The sequence below is a fragment of the Canis lupus genome, chromosome 11, assembly GCF_048164855.1.
Source record: "Canis lupus baileyi chromosome 11, mCanLup2.hap1, whole genome shotgun sequence".
NCBI lineage: Eukaryota > Metazoa > Chordata > Mammalia > Carnivora > Canidae > Canis > Canis lupus.
Genome location: NC_132848.1, coordinates 48,763,914 through 48,780,178, shown reverse-complemented (window position 1 = coordinate 48,780,178; position 16,265 = coordinate 48,763,914). Strand labels below are relative to the sequence as shown.

Here is a 16,265-nt window from a genome sequence, read left to right as displayed (position 1 = left end):
CTCATGAATAAATAAATAAAATCTTTAAAAAAAAAAAAGAAACTAACTTAGGAATCTCTTGTATAAAATACAGTCTTTTGAAAGAGAATGAAGTGGTTTTAAACAAAATTTTAGGAGATATTTTTTATTTGGGGAACTTTAATACTTACCATTTTAGGAAATAAATTAAGGAAAAATTATTATTTTAATGCTAATGTGGGTGAACTATGAAGTGTAACTCTTTGCACCAGTTTTCTGTAAATGTGGTCAGATAACTTCAACATGTTGATTTCCTTTTTCTTTTATTAACTTTTTAAAATTTTTATTTATTTAAATAGGCTCCATGCCCAATGTGAACTTGAATTCATGACTCTGAGATCAAGAGTCCCATGCTCTACGAACTGAGCCATCCAGGCGCCTCCTCTTGTATTCACTTTTATTTTATTTATTTTAAAGATTTTATTTATTTGAGAGAGAGGACAAATGGTGGGGAGGGGCAGAGGGAGAGAGAGAAGCAGACTCCCTGCTCAGCAGGGACGAGGGACTCCATCCCAGGACCCCAGGATCATGACTGAGCTGAAAGCAGATGTTTGAGCCAGGTACCCCTTGTATTCATTTTAAAATCTTTTTCTTTTTTTAGGTCAAGTCCAAGCAGTGTATCAGCTGAGTCATGATATTGATGTTGGTCGTTTCCAAACACTGATGGAATGTTTTACCAGCACTTTTGAAGAAGTGAAGATTTTAGCATTTGATCTTCTAATGAAGTTACCAAAGACAGTTGTACAATTTCAGGTATTTGGACTTTTCCTGTATAAATGTGAATGTGGTATATATGCATGAAAACTTTCCATTTCAGCAGCAAATCAAGCAATCTGTGGACTGTGCAGGTTTTTTGCACCTACCTTCTTACATCTTCTGTTATAGTTACTAATACTTCTGTTGCAGGGAGGAAGGTTGGAGGAGGTAGGGATGGATGATATAGAAGGAGGAAATATCATAAAAGAAAACAAAGTTCAAATCCGCCAGCTTTGCTTTTCTTACTGTTTTTGACAAAAAGGGAGGTGCATGAAGCAGTAGTTTTACTGCTCACAAGGTTATTGGTAGCTTTCAGTTACCAGCAGTCTCCTCAGTTCCCGTGGACATGGTAATATTCTGTCAAAACACACCACTTACAGTAACTTGCGTTTTTGTTTTTTTTTTTGAGATAAGATCCTTGCTAAGTTGACGAGGAAGCTGAGTGTAAGTGAGGCAGAGAGCAGGTTTCTGATCTTCCAACAAGCAATAGCTAAACTGAGACTGAAACTCTTGAGTACTTGAGGTTAACAGCAGTTTTCTCCTCCAGCCTTCTCCCCCATCCCCAGCCCCTACTCTCTTCCTGACAGCTGGTACTGCCAACCATGGGGTGGGAAGCAAAGGTGGGCTTGGGAGTGAGGGCACAGCATGGGGATGGAAGCAGCTACCCCCTCCACTTGAGGTATGTTCTGGGGCTGTGAGATCACCAGCAGCTGTCGGTTTACTGGCTGCAGAGCCTTGCTGTGGCTTTCTTTTAGAGCTACATAGAGGTCAAAGGCACCTACTAGGGCTGCAGCTGAGCTATGGTCTGTTCTCTGGCCTTGAGGCTCTATTTCAGGCAGGACAGTTTGTAGGTACAGTGGGATTCTGTAGGAGTACATGTCGGAGAGCACAAGGTGTCTGGTTCCATGGCTTCCAAATGGCACTGCCAAGATCCTAGAGCATTTTTTCTAACTTGGGTCCCTATTAGGAGTTGTTCTCTGGCGTCCATTTATCCTTGTGGGTGTTTCAGGTGCCATGGTAAGCAGAAGCTTCTTTTGGTACTTAGGCTTCTAACTTTTGTACCATATAGAGTTTTTATTTTATTTATTTATTTATTTTTTTATAACTATACATGGCTTTTTTTTATTTTTATTTTTATTTATTTATGATAGTCACACAGAGAGAGAGAGAGAGAGGCAGAAACACAGGCAGAGGGAGAAGCAGACTCCATGCACCGGGAGCCCGACGTGGGATTCGATCCCGGGTCTCCAGGATCGCGCCCTGGGCCAAAGGCAGGCGCCAAACCGCTGCGCCACCCAGGGATCCCCCATATAGAGTTTTTAAAGGAGATCCTTTCTCCTCTTCCACTTTCCCATCCTCCTTGCCCCTTGTATTATATTTATATATAATATATATAATAATATATATTATATATAATATATATAATATAATAATTTATATATGTAATAATTATATATTATATATCTACATATATTATATATGTATATAATATAATATATAATATATGTAACGTATATAATATAATATATATAACTACATATATATAACTACATATATATATATATATATATATATATATATATATATATATATACAACTATGACACATTCCTGGCAAACATTTTGGGAATATCTCAAATGTAGAGGGGTATATTATAGCACCTATATGAAAGACTTAGTCCTTTGAGATAACTTTAAAACATTTTTGAATCTTAACTACTCTAAGGACCTGTGTATATACATTTTTGATGGCATATCTTTGTAGTACATAACTTTATTTCTCACATAGTCTGTTGGCCTTTTTTCTTGTGGAACTACATATCCAAGGTCTTTATATTATATTTTTACTGACCTCAGATGATAAACAAATATATTTTAGACTTCAAAGGCTATTTATTGTGTTTCTTAGTAATTGTTAGTTAAGCAATTCAGGGATTTAACTATTAGTTACCAAAAAATGGCTTTTAGTTGGTTCGTTCTAATATTTATTTAGATTTAAAATTTTGACCACTATCTTTTAAGTTTTTTAGGTCACAGAAAATTAAACATATCAAATGGCAAAGAATTTAAACTAAAAGAAACTGGTATTTCGGGATCCCTGGGTGGCGCAGCGGTTTAGCGCCTGCCTTTGGCCCAGGGTGCGATCCTGGAGACCTGGGATCGAATCCCACATCGGGCTCCCGGTGCATGGAGCCTGCTTCTCCCTCTGCCTGTGTCTCTGCCTCTCTCTCTCTCTCTCTCTGTGACTATCATAAATAAATAAAAATTAAAAAGAAAAAATAAAAGAAACTGGTGTTTGAATCAGTATGTTTGATAACTATTAGAAATGAATAGATTCCCAATTAAAATAAACATTGATGTACCTATAACCAAATTAAAAATTAAGCTTAGAGTGATCTTTTCCCTTGTATTATACAATTTTGGAGCAATCATAATAGAATTAATATTATTGAGCAGTGAAACCCTGAGACCCAGTGTGCTGAACATGCAGTTTGACAACTGTGGAATTGGGATGAGGACCCATGTCTCCTGACCTCAGCCTAGTGCCGTTCTATGTGTGTTACAGTGAACTTCCTTTTTTCTGTCTTTAGGACATGCATGTGGGTAGATGTTTCCATGAGATACAGGTGTGGGAGCTCTGATGCAGAATTTCTGAGACTGATGTGATCACTTTATTTTCCACACATATACATGGATTTTCACCAGGAATAGCCTGGTGGATTTGTACTTTTGTGTGAATTTGTATTTTTTTTTCCATTGAATTAGCTGAATGGAAAGGGGATGGGGAAAGTACAGGACTATGCTGCCCAGGTAAAATAAGCTTCAATGTACAAAAAAAAACCTTTGGTCTATATGGAAGTAACAAAGATGATCTGGCCATAGTTATAGCAGAATTTCTACAGGAAAAAGCATACTTTTGCTGGAGAAAGAGGTACTTAAAAAAAAAAAAAAAAAAAAAAGCTTGGGCAGCCCCGGTGGCGCAGCGGTTTAGCACCACCTGCAGCCCAGGGCGTGATCCTGGAGATTCTGGATCGAGTCCCACGTTGGGCTTTCTGCATGGTGCCTGCTTCTCCCTCTGCCTGTGTCTCTGTCTCTGTCTCTCTCTCTCTCTCTGCGTCTCTATGAATAAATAAATAAAATCTTAAAAAAAAAAACTTTATCAATGTGGAATTTCCCAACTGAATTATTTTCAAAATCCTCATTACTGGAGCTGAGTAATAATAATCAGTAATTATTATTAAAAAAAAGTCTAACCTATATTCTGGGAATAAGGGAATTAATACTTATATTGAGTTATACTTATGTGGCAGGCTCTCTTTTTAAATATGTACTATTACTTCAAACTGAACTATTTCAGTGACAGTTACTGAGTCTGTGCTTTTTCTAGGATTCAGAGAAACTACAAGGCTTATTCCAAGCAGCATTGGAGCTCAGCTCAAGCACTAAACCATACGACTGTGTGACAGCTTCCTACCTGTTGAACTTCTTAATCTGGCAGGATGTCCTGCCCTCATCTCTGTTTGACTCCTTAAAAACTCAGCAGACTGCATGCGAAGATGGCGATAAGTCTGCTATTGTGGTGGAAAGGAACACATTAATGGGTTTGTATTGAATAAATGACCTTTTGCTGTTGCTTATCAAAACCAGTATCTTACTCTGTCACTACTCATTTAGTTAGCACAACTAGCGGTTAAACGTTTGTTTGTTTATTTATTTATTTATTTATTTATTTATTTTTTATTGAAGGGTTTACTAGCATATAAGAATACTGTGAATTTCTCTTTTGCAGGTAAATAGTGTACTCAGCTATAACACTGTTCCTAAACAGAGGGTTCATGTTAAATAAGTAGATTATACAAATGTACATTAATAAAGCTCTTATTTAAATAGGACCTCTTTCTCTACCAAAAATGTAGTGGTTTTTTGGCAAAAATTTTACTATGACTATAACCAGATAATCTTTGCTATTTCTATAAAGAGCAGAGTTCCTTTGTCTATCAGGTTTATGTTTTAACTGACTGTTAACACCCCTGCCTTTTATTCTTCTCACACAGCCAGTTCTAAAACCTAGTTGGTTGGCTTAGGTTTAGTGATTTCCAACAAATATTTATTGGGGATTCATGTGCTTAATTTTGTGCTAGTACGGATGCCCGGGTGGCTCAGTGGTTGAGCATCTGCCTTTGGCTCATGGCATGATCCCAGAGTCCCGGGATTGAGTCCTGCTTCGGGCTCCTTGTGGGGAGCTTGCTTCTGTCTCTGCCTCTCTCTCTGTGTCTCTCATGAATAAAAAAATAAAATCTTAAAAAAAAAATTGTGCTAGTAAATCTTCATTTTGTAGTTGGATTTTTGCATGAATTTTGATATGGACTTTTATTTAAGAAAAAAGAGAGAGCGAGGTCAGATGCAGGGAGAGTGTTAAACACCGTTCTCTCCAAGATGGTAAAAAATGCCCCAAGAAAGACAACTAATAATGGGAGAAAATTAGGAGGCCATGGGTAGTTTTGGTGGAAATGGGGTTAGAGAGGTGACAGTGCCATGCCATGGAGGATGGCACTTGTCCACTCTAGTTGCTTCAGGGCTAGATTTAAAAGGAGATCCTGATACTTGACAGGAAGAGGTTTGCACTTAGGGTAAACTGTTCATGTACAGGCTTTCAAATTCAAGTCATTTAAAAACTCCATGAAATATTTCAAGCATTCAAAAATATTTAAATATTTATAAGATTTACATGGTAAGAGTATAAATATGTCACAAGTTTTATTCCCAAGCCAGATGATAATATTAAGAAGTACAACAGCACCCATATTTTTTTTTTAGCACCCATACTTTTATTTTTTTTATTTTTTATTTTTTTTGCACCCATACTTTTAAAGCTTATCTTCTATCCTAGCTCCCTCTCCCTGCCATATAATTACTGTCCTGTGTTTTATGTCAGTCTTTCATTTTGTTTTTACCAAGATTTTTATCACCCATGTATATATTGTTAAACAATATGTTTACTTTTACTTGATTTTTGAATTTTATATAAATAATACCATATGTATTTTACAAATTTACCATATTTTTTCAATATATTTTCCTGTTGATTGACTTCTTTTTTCTAAATAAATAATGCTGATGTGAATATTCTCGTATATATTTCTTCTAATAGATATGTCTAAGAGTTTATGGTAAACAAAAAAAAAGTAGAATAGCCTAGTCATAAAGTATGTGCATCTTCAACCTAACTAGACAATGCCAAATTTTTAAATTACATTCCCACCAATAAATTTTGAGAGTTGTGGTGTGTTACATTTTATCATCATGACTTGCTATTGTCAGATTTTAAATATTTGCGGAATATAAAGGTATCTTGTGGTTTCATCTTGCATTTTTCCAATTGCTAATGAAATTGAGCATCTTTTTTATGTGCTTATAAGCCATTCATTTTTCCCCTTCTGTGAAATGCTTGTTCATGTTCTTTTGGTCTTCTGTAGGGTTGTTTGTCTTTTTCCTATTGATTTTTAGGACTTTTTTGTATATATTAAATGTTAGTAATTTACTGGTTATACACAGTTCTAAAATTTATAACTCTTGAGTGGTTCGAGGAGACATTGACTATGCTGGGATAATTGGATAGTTACATGCAAAAGAATGAAGTTAACTCACCTACTTAATGCCATATACAAAAATTAGTTTAAGATGGATCAAAGACCTAAATGCAAAAACTAAAAACAATAAAACTCTTAGAAGAAAACATGAGTATAAATCTTTGTGATCTTAGATTAGGTAGTTTTTTCTTAGATCTGACACCCAAAGCACAAGCAGAGAAAAAATAGATAAATAGGACCTAATGAAAATTTGAAACTTGTGTTTGTCAAGGGTGCCATTAAGAAAGTGAAAAGACAACCTTTTGAAAGGTTGGGAAATAGGGAAACCTTTTGGAAAGAATGAGAAATATATTTGTGGTTCCTTTATCTGATAAGAGACCTGTATCTAGAATATATAAAGAATTTTTATAACTCACTAGTAAAAAGTGTATAGCCAAATTTTAAAATGTACAAGGAATCTGAATAGATATTTCTCCATAAAAGGTAAATGTGAAAAATAATCACAGGAAAAGATGCTCAACATCATTAGCCAGTAGGGAAATGCAAATCAAAATTACAGTGAGGAGGGATGCCTGGGTGGTTCAGTGGTTAAGCATCTGCCTTGGATTCAGGGTGTGATCCTGGAGTCCTGGGATCAAGTCCCGCATCGGGCTCCCAGCATGGAGCCTGCTTCTCCCTCTGCCTCTCTCTCTTTCTCTCTCACGAATAAATAAATAAAATCTTAAAAAAAAAATTACAGTGAGGAAGCACTTCACACCCAGTAGGATGGCTATAAACAAGAAAATAGACAACAGATGTTGGGATGTGGGAAGAGTACAGCCCTCGCACACTGCTGGAAGGAATGTAAAATGGTGCATTGGAAAACAGTCGGGCAGTTCCTTGAAAAGTTAAACATAGTGTTACCATAAGACCCCATAGTTCCATGCTCAGGCTGCTGTAACAAGACACCATAGCCTGGGCAGCTTAAACAATAAACATTTATCTGTCAGGGTTCTAGAGGCGGGGAAGTTCAAGATTAAGGTGTAAGCAATTTCTGTTCCTGGTGAGAATCCTCTCCCTGGCTTCAAACAATGCCTTCTTGCTGTGTGCTCACATGAAGGAGTGAAAGCAAGCTCTGATCTCTCTTCTTCTAAGGACTATAATCCTGACATGGGAGTCCTACTCTCTCATGACCTCATCTAAATGTAATTTCTTTCTAAAAACTCCACTTTCAAATATGGGCTTGGGGCTTCAAATAGGAGTTTTGAGAAGGACACAAACATTTTAGTACTGGGCACATACTAAGAGAAATGAAAACTATGCCCAAACGAAAACTTGTATGTGAATGTTCACAGCAGCATTATTCATAATAGCCAAAAAATGGAAACCACTCCCTTGTCCATCAACTGATAAATGGATAAATAAAATGTAGTATATTCATATGATGAATATATTCAGCCATAAAAAGGAATGAAATAGTTGTACATGCCATAATATGGATGAACTTTGAAAACACTAAGTGAAAGAAGCCAAGTATTTTATGATTCTGTTTATGTATATCTAGAATAGGCAAATCTATAGAGACAAAAAATAGATAAATATTTGCTTAGGGCTGGAGAAGGTGAGAGGTGCAGGGAGGGGAGTGACTGACAAAGAGTGAGGGTTTATTGAGGTGGGGAGGATTAATGTTCTAAAATTCATGGTAGTGGGATTCCTGGGTGGCGCAGCGGTTTAGCGCCTGCCTTTGGCCCAGGGCGCCATCCTGGAGACCCGGGATCGAATCCCACGTCGGGCTCCCGGTGCATGGAGCCTGCTTCTGCCTCTGCCTGTGTCTCTGCCTCTCTCTCACTGTGTGCCTATCGTAAAAAAAAAAAAAAAAAAAAAAAATTCATGGTAGTGATGATTGCGTAGTGTCTGTGACCATTAAAAACCATTGACTTGTACACTTTAAATGTATAAATTACATGGTATGTGAATTCTATCTCAAGGAAGCCATTTAAAAACAAAACAACAACTGTTCAAATAGCACATGACACATGGGCCTGGATCTGATACTCAGAGTATATCTAGGAGGACTGATTCAGAGTAAATGATGAAAATGGATCCAGGAAGTTAGAGACAGACACAATCTGTCTTAACTGGAAATGCCTAACAGGCTAGATAACTTTGAAAGATCTCTTTTTAATATAAAACCTCCAACATGGGTGCCTGGGTGGTTCAGTCAGTTGGGTATCTGCCTCAGCTCAGGTCATGATCCTGGGATCCTGGGATTGAGTCCTGCATTGGGCTCCCTGCTCAGTGGGGAGCCTGCTTATTCATCTCCCTCTCCTCCCCTTCCTGTGCTTGCTCTCTCTCTGTGTGTCAAATAAATAAATAAAATCTTAAAAAAACCCCAAAACTCTGACAAAGTTTGGTTGATATCGGATGTTTTGTGAGGACATGTAGCTATTCCCAAATTTACCACTGTGTTTGTAAGCTGGCATTACTTTGGATTTTTGTTTGCTTTTTTTAGTTATCAAATGCTTGTTGGAAAATCTTGAGGAAGAAGTATCTCAGGCTGAAAATTCTCTGCTTCAGGCAGCAGCATCATTTCCACTGTATGGGCGAGTCCACTGTGTAACAGGAGCTTTGCAGAGGTTATCTCTAAAGTAAGTATAGCCACAGCTCTCTCCTGAGCACACATTTGAGCTTTAAACTCCTATTGGAATGTGTCCTGGGAAAGGAATGGATTGCCTTAAAGGTAATTAAAAATTAGATTTTAAAATGTACCTATATACACATATTTTTAAAAATTTAAATACTGCATAGATTGTACAAATTTGAAACAGATTTACCTTCTTTGATGTATTCATTTCCATTTAAGGATTTTGAATTTTGCTTTTAATGTAAATTTCCTTATTGCTCTTATTGCAGCAACCTGCAGTTGGTGAGTGAATGGAGACCTGTGATCGAGAAGCTCCTTTTGATGTCATACAGGCTTTCTGCTGTGGTGTCTCCGGTCATTCAGAGTTCCTCTCCAGAGGGCCTCATCCCAATGGACACTGATTCAGGTCAGCAAATGAAACAAGCTAGAATTTCTGTATTTTTTGTTTATTACCCTCCTTCTCCTGCAAATCTTTCCTTTGGGAAGATACAGAAGCTAACTAGGTGGATCAAGAAATTATTTATTCTGACTAGTGATAATTCTACCACTTTAGTAATGTCTTTAACTCTTAAAAAAAGAACCAAAACAAATAAATAAACCAGGTGGTCAGCAAGGTACTTCCTTTTCTGGGGTAAATTGGATTTTCTAATATTGTCATTTCAGAGCACCACCTACCAGGTAGCTGCTGGGGCTGGGAGTGTGGGCACTATAAATTAGGGAGTTGGGGTTTAGTCAGAGATGGCAGCTTGTTAGGAATCAGAAATTGGCAAAGAGCATTTGACATACAAAGACCATTTAATTAAAAAAAAAAATAGAAGGAGATACTCAAAATGCCCTAAATTGAACTCATGAACTTTCATCTGCCTTTTCCCTCCCAACCCCTGTGTCTTTGCAAATGGGCCTCCTGTTTGTTTAAGTCAGGATCCTAGAACTGTTTGACATCTCTCTTTTGTTTCTTATATCTTGCCTGTCCTCATGTTCTTTCAGTGGTACCCCTTAAATATCTCCCAAATATGTTTTTTTATCTGCATCATCTTACCTTACTCCAGGCTTTTATCTCTCTTGTCTGGATGACTCCAGGGGCCTCCCAACTGGTTTCCCCCCATCTACTTTTAGCTCCTTCCATTTTCTTTTTATACCGTATCCGCAGCAATCTTTTCTACTTATGTAATTCATGTTACACATAATCTCTACTTAACCCTTGTGCTCTATGCCACCCCATGCCCCTTTTTAAAAATACTTGAGTGACCTCAGACCAGGTCCTGTAGTAGTTGGGCTCTTTGCCAGTCTTGTCTCTTTTTCTTCCCGAAGTGTTTTTCATGGAGTTGTTGCAATTTAAGAGAGATTTTATCAATATTTTCCTCCCTTGTCCTTAACAAGTGCCTGGTAGAAATAGGTACACAATAAATATTTGTTATAATGAATAAATCAATGAATGAGCAATTACTGAAAGTGATCCCACTCAGTGCGTGGGATGTCATAGGTGGCATATATATACCTGCACTGTAACAGCCAGAAGGGATTGGTTGTGAAAAGTACACATTTGGTGTTGAAACAAAGTTTGTGAATGCATTTTGGAGTACAAGTGAGAGGCTTGTATTGAAAACACTCTGAGCATATCATAAATACCCAACTAAGTAACCTGGAGTTGTATGTTTGCACAGAATGTTTTGTTCTTTACCAAAAATGAATTGGCAGATTGGTGATGGTTCATGATACTAAGACACAGTTACTTGTTTATTTTAGCTGGTAGTCCACCGAAATTTGGTGATTTAGTTTTCCTACTTAAACAGTACTTGGGAAAAAGGAACATCCAATCTGAAAGCTAAGATTTGGATCAGGCAAGTACCAGTATATTCTGGATGAGAAATCTTGAGTATTTGTCACCTACAGAGTATGCTAAAATTCTGTTTATGGTTAAAGTTTTAAAATATCTGTTGGTCTCAAAAACAGTCTGTGGCCCACAGACTTTTCCTTGATTTTGCTTTTCTTTTCTCTTCTGGTTGTCTCCATTTCTGTTTCTGTCCCACATTATCCACCATGCATTCTGAATTCCTTGAAATCTTTCCTGAAAGCCATAAAAATGAATGGGTAAAATTTTACTCTGATCATCCTTTCTTTCTTAGTCTTTCCATGGTTTCTATTTGGAGCCAGTGTTACTTTTTCATGGCTGTCAAAATTTGTTTTGGCAATATTTCTTGGAAGCCACAAGTGAACATAAGATGTTGGTTGAATCATCATGACAGCACTTTGGGTCTTTGTATCTCCTATAAGACCTAAAATGTAAGTGTATTTAATAGGTATATAAAATACCTGTTCTTTGATTTGTTAATTGATTTCAGGTGACTAGCCGTTGTTTTTTTTTTTTTTTTCTTAAGCCGTCTGAGCCTGGCTAGCTCTTTATTACCTTGTTAGCTGTTCATTCCCTTAGCCTATGTTACTGAACCTCTGCCGTGAGCCAGTTTCTGTTGTAGGCTCTGGAGACTCAGCAGTAAACAAAATGCTACATTTGCAGAGCTTAACATTTCCTAATCCATTGAGTGCTTAAGGAATAAAAATGAAGTTCAATATAATACTAGGACTTATAAATCATACTTAGAAAGCAGTATATTACCTAATGCATTTCAAAGTCAGATTTGAAGTCTGTATAACATTCCTGGGCTATAAAAGATTTTTTTCTTTATTTTTAATTGAAGTATAGTTGACAGTCCAATATTGTATTAAAGATTGTTTAACATCTGTATAACATTCCTGGGCTATAAAAGATTTTTTTCTTTATTTTTAATTGAAGTATAGTTGACAGTCCAATATTGTATTAAAGATTGTTTTTGTTGTGGTGGTTTCTTACCTCTTCATACAAAATTGCCTGAAGTTTAGTTCTTTTTTCACATGCTTGAGCACCATATTTGAGATTCTTGGACAACACTAAGAAAAGCAATGTAGGGATCCCTGGGTGGCGCAGCGGTTTGGCGCCTGCCCTTGGCCCAGGGCGCGATCCTGGAGACCCAGGATCGAATCCCACGTCGGGCTCCCGGTGCATGGAGCCTGCTTCTCCCTCTGCCTGTGTCTCTGCCTCTCTCTCTCTCTCTGTATGACTATCATAAATAAATAAAAAATATATTTAAAAAAAAAAAAAAAAAAAAGAAAAGCAATGTAAATGAGATGGTGGTCTTTGTCCTATGAAGAGTTTCTGGTGGTTGTTTTGTCCTGTCTTTAGCCAATGTAAAATTTTTACTGCATTTTAAAAGCACACTCAAGTGTCATGAAGACCATATGTAAATAATTTTCTCATTATCTACCCCATGAGTCCCTTCTAATAGACTTGATTATCAAGTATTAAAAATTATAAAATTTGGGCAGGCGCAAGCCCGGAAGATGGTGGCGGCTGGAGCTGGCCGTCTGAGGCAGGCAGCGTTGGCCTTGCTGCTCCGGAGCCCGCGCCTGCCTGCCCGGGAACTGTTGGCTCCGGCCTGGCTCTATCACAAGAAGGTTGTTGATCATTATGAAAATCCTAGAAACGTGGGTCCCTTGACAAGACATCAAAAAATGTTGGAACTGGATTGGTGGGGGCTCCAGCATGTGGTGACGTAATGAAATTACAGATTCAAGTGGATGAAAAGGGGAAGATTGTGGATGCCAGGTTTAAAACATTTGGCTGTGGGTCTGAAATTGCCTCCAGCTCCTTAGCCACTGACTGGGTAAAAGGCAAGACGGTGGAGGAAACCTTGACCATCAAGAACACGGACATCGCCAAGGAGCTCTGCCTTCCCCTCGTGAAACTGCTCCATGCTGGCCGAAGATGCAATCAAGGCTGCCCTGGCTGATTACAAACTGAAACAAGAACCTAAGAAAGAAGAGGCAGAGAAGAAATGAGCCCTCAATGAAGTGTCCAGCAGTGTCTGACACCTGCCACGCGGTCACTGTAGGCGTTCAGAAGCCCCTCACACTACAGTAAAACAGCTCTGAGATGCACAGAGCATTTGCTGGTCACATGGTGGCTCTACTGCAAGAAAAATACAGTTTATTCGTTCCAAGTCCTGTGCTTTCTTTCATCCCACTTTATCGCCTTAATCCAGTTTGTGTATATTTTGAATTGTGTGCATGGCCTCAAAACTGAAATCAATCACGAAGTCTCAAGTGTGGTTAATCCACAAAGTGCGCAAATACCTAATCTCACCTGAATCTATCTTGAGGAAGATTACTAGTAGAAGGCCTTGGTATGATTATTTGATAGAACCAATTATTGTACATAAAACATTTACATATATAATATATATAATAAAGGAACGTAAGATCAAAAAAAATTATAAAATTTGGAGCACCTGGGTGGCTTAGTAGGTTAAGTGTGGGACTCTTGATTTTGGGTCATGTCATGATTTCAGGGTTGTGAGATGGAGCCCCGATGAGCATGGAGCCTACTTAAGATTCTCCCTTTTCCTCTCCTCCTTCCTCCTCTTCCTCTCTCAAAAAAAAAAAAAAAAAAAAAAAAAATCCCAAGGGCCAATACTCCAAAGGGAAATCTGCAGGGGCTGTGGAACTGGGGTTTATGCACTCCTTTCTCTCTCCCTCAGAGTCAGCAAGCCGCTTACAGACGATTCTAAATGAGATTCAGCCACGAGATACTAATGATTACTTCACTCAAGCCAAAATACTCAAAGAACATGATAGCTTTGATTTGGAAGACTTGAATGTCAGTGTGCAGAATATTGGTGCTTCTGCAGAGGTCAAAGGTAGCATGTATAAAGTAAATATTGTAATATTGTAATGGAGATTTCAGTGACATAATGTACAAAATGTGCTTTTTATATATTAAATCAGGCTGCAGATGTTTGCAGAACATTTCTAGAAAGTAAAGTCTTTGAGCTGATCAATGATTTATTTTGGAGAATAAGTTCTAAGACTTTTCCCAGGAAATGGTGCACCCTGGTGCAGTATATAAGGTGCTACAACAGAAAGCCTTTGAGTGCTAACACCTGTCTTGGCAGTCAGGTGGTGGAAGAGCAGTGACGCTTCGTCAGCTTGGGTGACGCGCTCTGTCAGCTTGGGTTCCGGCCCCGGTCAGCTTCTCCCAGTGGTGTGCTTCGTTGTCTGCAGTGAGGGTCCTTATAGTCAAGCAGCCTTGACTTAAGGGAGATCAGCCTTATTACCCAGTAAAATGTGAACTGCTCTGTTGTATCAAGCCTCCAGAAGTTGTGTTCTTCTTGCTTGTTTTCTCATTATTTTATTATTTTCTATAATGTTATAAGAAGTCATCAGCAGTAATATCTTAGTGACTTATTACATATTCTACAGTCTCCACTAGATGGAGATATTGTCATAAAAGTTTCTCTTTGTGATTTTTTTTTTTTAAATTACACACTATAACATCTAAATATATGCTTGTTGTAATAGTTTCAAGCAACCCAGAGGTAAATTTGAATTAAAAACAACTTAGAGCCTTAATTAAAATTTCAATTCAGTGTTTACATTTTATCTTTAAAAAAAGAACAAAAAAATAAAAGTCCTTCATTTACTCCCCATCCCACTTCTTCCCTTTTGAGTGTTGTATGTGCTTTTCGGTCTGTTCTGTGTATTGATGTATATGTACATTTATTCTTTTAGTTTAGTGGGCTCTTAACACAAATGGTATTATAAATATTGGTTTGTTAACTTGCCTTTTAAATTGTCTTGGATTTTTTTTATGTTAATACTAAAATATTCTAAAAGCTAGAAAAAGAGAGTAAGCATAATTGGTGCTTATTGGCTGTGGAGCTTAAATATATTTTGAAAGAGAATTTATATTTTCTTTTGATTTTAAAAGTTTTATCCTGCCCCTTTACTGATATAACAGCCACCTTCACCAAGATGTATAATGAAGTATATTTATTATAGTCATAATGTATGGATGACTAAGAGGCAGAAAGAGTTCGTTTCATTAATTTCTGAAAATTAGAAATTAATTTTGAAATGGTATTGTGTTTTATTTTAAAATTTATTTTGAAAATAGTATATCAAATACTTAGCATGATTCTTACTTGGAGCACATGCTCAACAAATGTTAGTTGTTTTCTCATGAATAAATGTAACAATTGGTTTGTTTGAGCAGGTTATTCTTGGGGAAATCATGAATAATCTTATTCTAAGAAACTTGGAATGTGAGTAATCAAGTGTCTAGTGTTGCAATCAATTTTTTTTTTTTAAGGTAAAGAAAGAAAAACATGTGATGTAACTGCTCAGATGGTGCTGGTATGTTGTTGGCGAAGTATGAAGGAAGTTGCTTTACTTTTAGGCACACTGTGCCAGCTTCTCCCCATGCAGTCTGTGCCAGAATCTTCCAATGGATTATTGACAGAGGAGCAGGTAGGGTAGATGTTTATTCCACCTGCTATAACTTCGGTCATATAACTCAATTTAAAAAAAGATGAGTTTTGAATTTTTCTTTAATACAATATACAGATGTCAACTGAAGAAAATTCATGGTGGTATAGAAATTAGACCTCGTAGTACATTTCACAACTGTGGCATTTTTAGAACTATTTTTATTTTCCTAAATTATAAATATTGTAGATTTTACCTTCTAACTTCAGTATTGTCATTTAATTTTTTCTCCATTTAGCACATATAAATTTAAATGACATTGTCTAGTTAGTAATATCCCACAAACCTCTTAAATTTCACGAAGGAAAAAATGTAATATATTGGTTGATTATGGATTCTTGTTTCCCACTACATTGAAATAAAGTTGTAGTCGCTTTGGTTTTTTGGCTGACTTTTATTTTAAGACCACAAAGTCAGTTCACCATCTGGGACTGTTCAAGTGACTTGAGTGCAGTGTTTACAAGAAATTAGCTTACCACAAGCATTTCATTTGGAAATATTTTAGATTTATTAGATTTCTGTTTTTAATTGATTCCCTCTTCCTTTCCATATGGTTTCAACAAATCTATTTCCCACCATTTTCCAGCAAAGATATATAACAAATACTTTCATTTTTAACCTTTTTCAAATAAAGATAATTTTTCCCCTAGGGAGTTACAACATTTAGGAACAAAACAAATATTGTAGTACGCTAAATGCTGATTATTTCTATAATAACCATGTGACTAGTTCCATGGAAATAATGCTAATATTTTTATTCTCACACTCTCTGCAGCCATGTGCTTGCATCTGGTTAACAGCTGGGCCTGTGATGTTGCAAGGCCCTGAGACCAGCCGAGGGGAACAGTACACTGCCGGCATCATTGTGTTCCTTATTCTCTTCCAAATCAAATAGGCGTCAGTGTTCTAGAGTTACTTGTA

General features: G+C 37.1%; 1 protein-coding gene and 1 pseudogene across 7 annotated transcripts in view; both read left to right on the top strand.

The window, feature by feature from the left end:
- The window catches only part of THADA (THADA armadillo repeat containing), a 332,010-nt gene that overhangs the window by 37,217 nt on the left and 278,528 nt on the right, over positions 1–16,265 (top strand). For all 7 annotated transcript variants that reach the window (XM_072768181.1, XM_072768180.1, XM_072768179.1 and 4 more), the window contains exons 17-22: positions 620–771; positions 4,162–4,375; positions 8,856–8,991; positions 9,257–9,393; positions 13,559–13,717; positions 15,169–15,326. In XM_072768181.1, the coding sequence (XP_072624282.1) occupies positions 620–771; positions 4,162–4,375; positions 8,856–8,991; positions 9,257–9,393; positions 13,559–13,717; positions 15,169–15,326 (956 nt within the window). The remainder of the gene's footprint in view (positions 1–619; positions 772–4,161; positions 4,376–8,855; positions 8,992–9,256; positions 9,394–13,558; positions 13,718–15,168; positions 15,327–16,265) is intronic.
- LOC140600133 (iron-sulfur cluster assembly enzyme ISCU pseudogene) lies at positions 11,771–13,291 on the top strand (annotated as a pseudogene).